This window comes from Abramis brama (genome assembly GCF_963993115.1).
Source record: "Abramis brama genome assembly, chromosome: 6".
NCBI classification, from domain to species: Eukaryota; Metazoa; Chordata; class Actinopteri; order Cypriniformes; family Leuciscidae; genus Abramis; species Abramis brama.
In genome coordinates this window covers 29,179,584-29,189,009 of record NC_139968.1, presented here as the reverse complement: position 1 = coordinate 29,189,009, position 9,426 = coordinate 29,179,584, and the positions used below count along the sequence as shown (strand labels likewise).

Genomic DNA, 9,426 nt, shown 5'->3' with positions numbered 1-9,426 from the left:
AATAATTTGCATTTAGACATACCAGCATCATCAGTGACAGACTGATGTTGACCTCACAACTGCAGTCACGCTCACAAAAGCAGAGGCGACCGCTTTATTTCTTTATCCGTTGGGCAGTTTGGACCGCTTTGAAATAGTGTGACTCATTCTTTCGCAGAAATCGCGTGACCTGGTCGGTTTGCTACGAGTCATCAATATCCTGATTCCTGTATCACTTTCTGTGTCCCTTTCTGGATACGGCCAGAACCAACATCATTATGATGAACCTTTCCTTCTTTTTTTGGGCTTTATTGCTCGTGGACGGTGAGTCACATTTATTTTCATTAATTCAACACTTTTAATTCAGTGTTTTAATTAATTCAGAAACAGAAAATGCGCATTTGCTCTTGTCATCTTATTTGCTTGTAGCCTATCACCTTTGTTTCTTAAAAAAAAAAAAAAAAAAAAACTGTTATAGGCCTAACTTTTCTACAAATAGCCGTTGTGATAAATCATAGTGTGAAAGTGACAACGCCATTATTATAAGGGTATTTTTATTTGTTGTTCGTGTGTGTGTCTTTGTTTGGTAGTGAACACAAGAGGGCGGCGACCTGTAATATTCTGCAAAACACTTTATTTTTTATGTCAACTTTTTTGTGTGTGTGAACTTGTTGTTGTTGTTGTTGTTGTTGTTATTATTATTATTCACAGTGTGAATAATAATAACAACAACAACAACAACAACAACAAGTTCATGGATATTGGCTACTGTTTTAGCGGAATACAAAATAAAAATCACAAGTAGCCTAAATCGGCATAAAAGTGCCTCATGTGTCTCTTTCCTGTCGGTCGGTTATGGGTGTGGTAAAAGGGTCAGTAGGCCTATATGACGCCCTACAATGAGAATGCGTTGGAATAGACCAACAACAGATGCACATTAATAACTTCTTATCATTTATCCAGTCAGATGTCTCTGAAACATATATATTAATATGGATTAGCCTACTTAAAAAAACGTTTTCGTCATTAATTTGAGATATTTAGTCTACACCAGAAATAGAAAACTTGCATATCTTCATCAAGCTTATTATTAGGCTATCACTATTTGCCGATCGAGCGCTGTTGTTTCTGCCTGATCCTGAAACCGGTTGGTTTTAATTATTGTGCTAAATTTTCCTTTCTAAATATTATGCAATACAAAATACACCTTTATTTCATATCAAATATTTTGAAAAATATTATATTATATTTTTTTAAAAAATCAACAAATGGTAAAATTTTGAATTCATAACACTACAATTTGTAACAAATATATAACAAATAGATTGTGATGGAAACAAATATGAGATGGGAGATAAAATTAGCCTTAATGTTATGCTATATTTTTTTCACTTGCAAAACATTTGCAGATCTATTTTTGAGCAATTCCTGAAATTTTACTTTTACCTCAAACCTGTTTTTTATTGCTATATATTTTTTTGTGACTCAAACTTCTTCTGTCATCTGAGGATGTTGCTGCTCATGTATGACTGTGATTAAACTCTGTTATTCATTTCTAAGTTAAACTAATGATGTTTGAACTCACCCCAATTTACAACACTCTCGGGTCTCCCCTCTCTGTGAAGAACTTTAAAACATTTTTTATGGATATATATTATCTGAATATGCTACTCCAGTATAAGAAACATTTAATATTTTAACAATAACAAGTTCATTGCACCTTTTTGAATCCAGTGCATTCAGGCTGTACTTTTAATTTGATTTACTTATTTATTTAGTGTGTTTTGTTTGAGTGTTGCATGTGATCTTCCACATTCAGCCACATACTTTTTACAATTTGTGTTTTATGTTGAAATCACAAGTCACATCATGTTTAATTTTCAGGAGACACAATGTAAGTGTGAAATGGATAGGCTACATTTAAAACAATATCCTCACATAAGGATATCCTCACATTCACTGTAACATTTGCTGCACTGCAGAAAAAAGCCAGGATTGATCAAGAATTAACATCTTTTATTTATCTTTTCCCCCACCAGGTGTGTTTGGTGTTGAGAAAGTTGATGTGACAGTGTCAGTGATGGAGGGAGATTCTGTCACTCTAAAACCTCATACTGTAATACCAGAAGATGATACAGTTGAGTGGTGGTTTGGTGGTGAATTTATAGCTAAGATGAATAAAGCAGATGGACGCTTCTCTACATCTGAGGGTGATGATGAGAGATTCAAAGGCCGTCTGAATCTGGACAAGCAGACTGGATCTCTGACCATTACAAACACCAGAACTAACCATGCTGGACTCTATAAACTACAGATCAAGAGCACAACTGAGACATCCAAAATATTCAGTGTTACTGTCCAAGGTGAGTAACTCAAGTCTTACAATGTGATAACTGGATTCAAATCTAGAATCATTTTCTGATAACAGTTTAGAAGATGTGGAATAATCAGAGGTTTACTCTTCAAAACAGCAGCAATGAGTGTAAGTTAAGAGAATAATGTGTAAAAAGTGAAATATATAAAAAAGAATCATGGTTCTTGTTATTTTCATTGAAAAATAAGGTGATAATCAAAAATAGTGTGCATATTTTATTAAGATAAATGTGGTTCAGTGTTGTATAGGGTTCAGGGTTTCACTAATAAAACCAAGACATAAATATCCTATTTTTTAAAGGAAAAAAATGCTACCTGTAAGTAGGTTTACTGTTTGCAAACTACACTGGCACAATAAGAGATGAACCAGTCAAAAGCTCTTTTTGATCGAACACAGTTTCTCAGGTGATGCTAAGCAAACATTTTCTGAAAGAACGCAAAAGCATTGAAAAATATTTTCAAAAAGTTGAATCTGGATCAGAATGACTTCCGAGAAACTTTGCGCCCGCTCGCAAAGAATTTTTGAATGATTCATTGACTGGTTAGTTTACAAAAAGTAAAACAATCACGTTAAATTATATATAATATTTTTGTTTGATATTTACAGCTGTTTGGGGATTATTTTATGGTGCCAAAATGTCTTGATCCTAAGAGCATCTTTAGCTTCAGGCACCATGTGTACAAAGAGTCAAATGATCAATGATGCTCATGTTACATTATTTATTTGAAATATAGTGCAGAATCTGAATCATAAAACACATTTTTGCAGTGTCACAATCAGGTGCCAATCCTTGGAATAAATACATTTAGCCTGAATGTTTAATCTATTACTGTGCAAATGTCCCCAGTGAATGTGTCTCAATATAATTCTGAGCCGTGAAGCGCCCCCTGGAGGAAGATAAACTTTTAAGCGGAATTTTTTTAAGTCAAATTTATCATTTTATAATGAAATATTATTATAATAAATGTTATGTGTATTATACATGTGGGCAAATATATTCGGACAATAATATCCTATAAATTTTTTCAAAACTTATATATAAATGCATGAATACATTATTTAAAATAAATTCATTTGATTACAGTTGCATTAATATAGTCAGATTTTCAGTGTGATCTCAGACTTCTAGACCTTATTGTATACTACTTACAGCATTATAAGAATAATCTCTGTTTTACACTGTTCCTGTTTGTTCTCTATGTTTGTTACTATGACAGGTAATGTGGTGTCAGTATCAGTGGTGGAGGGGAATAATATTACTCTACACACTGGTGTTACTGATATACAGGGAGATGATCTGATAGTGTGGAAGTTTGAAGATCAAGTCATCCCCATTCCACGCTTAAACGGCCCTGATGTCAAGGAATGGAGAAACATTTATCGGAATGGTAAAACTGGAGACCTCACCATCAGTAACATCCGAATCGATCAGTCTGGAAATTATGAAGTCACCACCAGAAGTATGATATTACACAAGAAATTCCATATTACTGTTGGTAAGTAGCTCAAACTTTCCATAAATTTGTAAAATTCTGTTTGATTCTATTATCATATTTAGACTGGGATCACCAGTGAATAATTTAGATGCTCAAATTAACACTGAAGTTTAGGCCTGCACTAAATAGCCTAAACATTATTTTAATGTTAAATATTTGCAAAACAAAGAATGTGTTTTACTTTTGATATGCTATGGCAAGGAGTAAAGTACAGGCAGCAGAGAATAATGTTAGGGAGCGCGGGGCACAACCTAACGTGGGGTTAAACTTACTACCGGCACATCCGGGAACTTAACTGTCGATTTCGTCACCGCCCCTTTTTAGGGGAAAATAAACTAGACTTCAATACAAAATAGCGTCACAAAACAACGTCCGCACACAGCCGGCAGTCGTGAATAACTTAAGAAATCACTAAGATTAAACATGTCAAGTAATTATATGTCTGCCCTGCCTGCCATAGATCAACAAACTTAATTTGGTCAATTTAAAAACATGTCCATTCATTCTCCCAGCGTCAAATTGGTGTAACAACCCCACCCACTGGGGTTAAATATATTATAATGTATATTATAATGTATATTATAAGACATCATATATACCTTTAAAGATGGTTACTTTCAAAAACGAAGTAAAATCATTCACTGGCTTACCGGTACGTCTACGAGTAAATGTCCGGGTAAGACACCTCTGGCCACTATGTAGCCCTTTCCTATATCTCTATGATATTGATCCATAATAGAAGGATGATTGGATGAGGGATGGATGTATGGATATATATCTATACAAATGCACAAACGATATAAAACTATACACATAAAATAGTACTGAATTATGTGTGTTACACACAAGTGTTCCAACTAACCCCTCTGTCTGTTACAATTAACCCCACATATGGGGTAAGTTGTAACATTTGCACTTCTGTCACTTTCAGTGCAACTGTACGAAAATGGTAGGTCCTAGAAAAAAAAACTTTAAGTGTTAATTTGTAGCAGAGATGTGTATGTTGCTTGTGTAAAAAAAAAGAAGATGAATCTAACTTAATATTTTTTTTTATAATTGAGCCAAAACCAAAATGTGTTAGGTTGTGCCCCACTTTCCCCTACAGGAAATCACAACAACTTCAGAATGCCGCAAGCAGGTTATGTGACAAGAACCAGCTTCACCCTTTCCGTAACAACATTGAAAGCTCAGTCAACATGAAGGATGGAGTGCACTCAAACACCTTTGGGTTTTTTCTCTTCTCTGTAAATACATATTGTAGCAGATTTCAGAGGTGTATAGTCCAGGGGTCAGAAAGTTAAATTCCTGCCATATGTTTATTCCACCCATGACCTCAGACAGCTGATTTCACTAATTAGTTCTACCTACTGGCTGAAAAACTGCTAATTAGGTGGTGTAATTAGGCTAATTCAGGTGATTGGAACAAAATCTGAGGAGGACTTTTACTTTCTGAACCTGGACTTTACTCCTCTGGTAGATTTACAGGTCTTACGGTGGTGGAAATCCATTAGTGAAAATTCCTCGTCGTGAGACTGGAGAGCGCAATTCATGGTTGTATAGCAACGACAGGATCAGGTTGAAATGCTGCAAGTTCCATTACTTGATTGATCGTGCAAGTATTAAGAACTTTAAGCTGGAAAGCCGGGTTCGGCCAAAGAGAGACCCCTGAATAGTCTGCTTTCCATTTCAGACAGTCTTCACTTACTGTTAAAGAATGTAACCCACCTACTCTTTTTGCTGAACAGATAGCAAGAAGGAAAACTGTTTTCCATGTTAGTGATTGAAGATCCGCTTGGGCCAATGGTTCAAACGGGGCTCTAGTAAATGATTGTAGAACCATGGGAAGATCCCAGGATGGTGATCTCAGCCTTTTTTCTGGATAGAGGTGACGTGCCCCTTTGAGAAATTGAGTAATAAACATGTGTTTACCAATGGATAAACCTTCCACAATACTGTGGAAATGAAAAATAGCCGCAACATAAACTCTTACTGTGGTGACTTTTCTTCCGGAGTCTAAAAGTGACTGAAGAAAGCATAAAATAAAATCAAGACTACAATTCGTGGGGTCCACGAATTTTTTTTCTGACACCAGTTAGAGAACACACACCACTTGCTTGTAGTTATCCCAAGTGGAAGGTGCTTTAGTATTGTTTACGGTTTTCCCTACTGCCTCCTCCAGCTGACAAGAGAGGGGCTGAGTAGGGGCCAAACCCAGAGTTGTAACGTGTCTGGGTTCGGGTGCCAGATCTGACCCTCCACTTGAGAGAGAAGGTCTGCTCTGATTGGTAGTGGCCACAGATGGCCCTGTACCAGACGTAGGAGAAGTGGGAACCAATGTCTCTTTGGCCATTTTGGGGCGATCAGTAAGATCCTGCAATGTCCCAGATTGAGCACATGAGGAATCAATGGTAGGGGAGGAAAAGCATATAATAAACCTCCCGGGCACTCGTGAGACAGTGCATCCAGTCCCAAAGGCCCACCTTGGCCATTCAGAGAGAACCACATCTTGCAATGGGTCATCTCCAAGCGGCAACATTCTGATCTGAAAAATGAAGCCTACCTGGAAGTGCGAAAAACTGCAATACATCGAAAATCCGCTAGGGGCAGGTCCCAAAAGGGAGCAAATGTCCATAGACCCCATGTTAAAATGTCCGTTTTCACAGCATAAATTCATGTTTTTACAGGTTGGTCCCATGGACTTTTATTGTATTTTTCGATAGGTTCCGAGTGCCTGACAACTGTGAGGGGGGTGAATTTTTTTCTAACTCGTTAGTTTAGATCGTATTTAGATATAAAATGTATGACAATAAGGGCGTGGTTAACTTTGATTGACAGCTTGATTGACAGCTGACAAGGCAGCACCACGGAGAATGACAACATAAGAAGCGCCATTTTTTAATACAGTTGACATATAATACTACTGTTTCTGTATCATGAAATGTAGTTTTAAGAGTTTTTCAGGCGAGAATGTAGTTGTTTAAAGCTCAAATCTGTGGTTTATTTATAAAGATTTATGAAAATTGTATCCAGTTGTGAGATCCAGCGATGACCGGGCGCTCGGCGTTCATGTACCCGGCCTGGAACAGCCTTTCCTCGGCTTGAGGAAGGTTTCCAACCTTCTGAGGTTTGCCACGGACTCTGGCGTCTCTGTAGTGGTTAAAAATGAGATATAATTCGTCTTGTGTATATCTAACGGGCGATTTTTGGTCTCGTAAATCTATAATTTGTTCCCTGGCCAATCGTTTTGGCTGAGGGGAAGTTTCATAACTTTATAAGCTATTTAACTTTACCGTTGTATGGTTAGACTAGAGCGCTGACTTTGTATGTTTGACTGAATTGTTTGCTTTATTTGTATAGCTTCTTGTAACTTTACCTTTTACTTATACATTTATAATAGCTAATATTGATAAAACTGAAATTTAACAAAAAGAGACTGGGTTGAGTTTTGTCATTTTAAATTTTAATACAACGAATATGATCTGTAATGTTGTTTACTGCAACATCTGTTGTTTAGTACAAATGCACATATTGCCTGGACCATATTAAAATGTTTAATATTTTTATATTATATTTAAAACGAAAAGAGGCAGGTTTGTGTTTTATATTTTGTTTTGTTTTATAAATAGGCAAACGTTATGTGCAGTGAATATAATCAATACGCATTGCCTGAACCACATTTGTGTGGCTATAATGTTTAAGATTTCTTTAAATGAAAACGAAAAGAGTTAGTATGGTGTTTTATAACATATTTCGTTGCCTAAAATATACACAGAGATAACCGGAGTAGCAGAGCGAGCTGAGTGACGCGCGCTGCATCAGAAGGTGGGCGGGGTTAGGATCTCCCAAGATTTTCCAAGATGGCGCCGCCCATACCCCCCATAAGCGGCTTCAAACCCGTTCTTCAGAAAGTCTATGGGTGACGTCACAGACGCTTTGTCCATATTTTTTACAGTCTATGGTCATCTCAGCTCATGCAAACAGGTCGGTGTGGGCTTTTCCAAACCGGGCCCATATCAGATTCACCACCTCTGGGTGTAATCGCCATTCTCCCGGGAGAGGTCCAGTTCGGAAAAGGAGATCGGCTGCCCGGTTCACTACTCCGGGTATGTAGACTGCCCTGAGAGAGGCGAGTCTCGGGTAGACCCAAAACAGAATTTGCCTGGTTTCCTGGAGGCAGCGCAATGACCTGGTGCGTCCTTGATGATTGATGTGATAAACTGCCGGCATATTGTCGGTCCTTACAAGGACATGCTTGTCCTGTAGGAACGTAATCAAGTGTCTCAAAGACAGATAGATTGCTCTCAACTATAGCACATTGATGTGTTCCATGGTCCAGGGGAACACCCATGAGCCTCTGACTGTTCTGCCTTGCCAGATAACCTCCCAATCTGTCAGAGAAGCATCGGTTGTCACCACCATTCACCTTGCTGGTATGTTCCCCAGAGGAACCCCTTTATCCAACCTGCTTCTTCTTATCCATGGACACAGCCTGAAGAGGGTAAAGGGCGGCTGACACCACTCTGGTAAATACACGGGGAGAGAGGGAAAGGCCAAAGGGGAGGACCTTGAATTGAAATGCTTGGCCTTGAAATACAAATGGAACTTCCTATGATCTGGATGAATAGGCACATTAAAGTATGCATCGTTGAGGTCTAGTGTTGTAAACCACTCGTTTGGTTCTATAACCTCCAAAATTTGGGCAGTGGTCAGCCTCTTGAATGGCAACACTTTTATGTATACATCCAGACGTCTTAGGTCTAAGATGGGTCGGAGACACCATCTTTTTTGGGCACGAGGAAATAGTTCCAATAAAACCCAGTGTGCCGTTCATTGGGTTGTAGCTGAGTAATTGCCTTCTTCCTCAGAAGGGTTGCTATTTCTTTGGATAAAATTTTTACCTGGACAGAGTCCTTGACCACAGTTAAGTGGATACCTGAAAATGAAGGAGGTCATTGCCGGAACTAGATTCTGTATTTGTTTTTTTATCGTAGTGATTACCCAATGATCTGAGATTTTCTTCCCCAGCTGTCCAGGCATAGCTGGGAACAGATTCTGGCAGCTCCTCCAGGATTGCTATGCAGTTCCCCCATAGGGGGCTGAGCACCCGGGGTTCCGCTTCTTTTGTGGTGCATTTCTTACTGAAGTAAGAGACTGAGCGATTTGTGAATGTCATGGTGCTTTTCTGGCACTTCGGCTTTAATCAAACCTCAGAGAACGAGTATTTTGTCTTCAGTCAAACTCCCATGGTCCTGGTCGACTAAAATGAGGAAGATGAGGATGCTGACAGCCTCGATATGACTGCCTAGTTGCCTTAGCAGGAATGTTACTTCTTCCCCTGATTTGGAAGGATATCGTCTTGAGAGACAAACTGCATGAACTGCATGCTGTTGTGTGTTTAACCCCATATTCTGGTGCCTAAAATGATCCATCTTGCCAGCCAAATCCCTTAAAGTTGCCAGAATTGGCATCTGGGGTATCAGCTTCAGGGTCTGAAGCCCTTGACCTTTTTCCATCAGAACAGCTTGGTCCATCATGGACTTCAACAGGAGAATATTTCCTGTCTCCGTTTAAGGGAGC

At 38.4% G+C, this 9,426-nt stretch overlaps 1 protein-coding gene across 1 annotated transcript in view; it reads left to right on the top strand.

Moving 5' to 3' along the window:
* The first annotated feature begins 204 nt into the window (after nucleotides 1-204).
* LOC311085683 (uncharacterized protein) overlaps nucleotides 205-9,426 on the top strand; it is a 29,868-nt gene continuing 20,646 nt past the window's right edge. Inside the window, exons 1-3 of the mRNA XM_084118264.1 lie at nucleotides 205-303; nucleotides 2,019-2,342; nucleotides 3,571-3,849. Coding sequence (XP_083974390.1) covers nucleotides 258-303; nucleotides 2,019-2,342; nucleotides 3,571-3,849 — 649 coding nt within the window. The 5' untranslated portion in view covers nucleotides 205-257. The remainder of the gene's footprint in view (nucleotides 304-2,018; nucleotides 2,343-3,570; nucleotides 3,850-9,426) is intronic.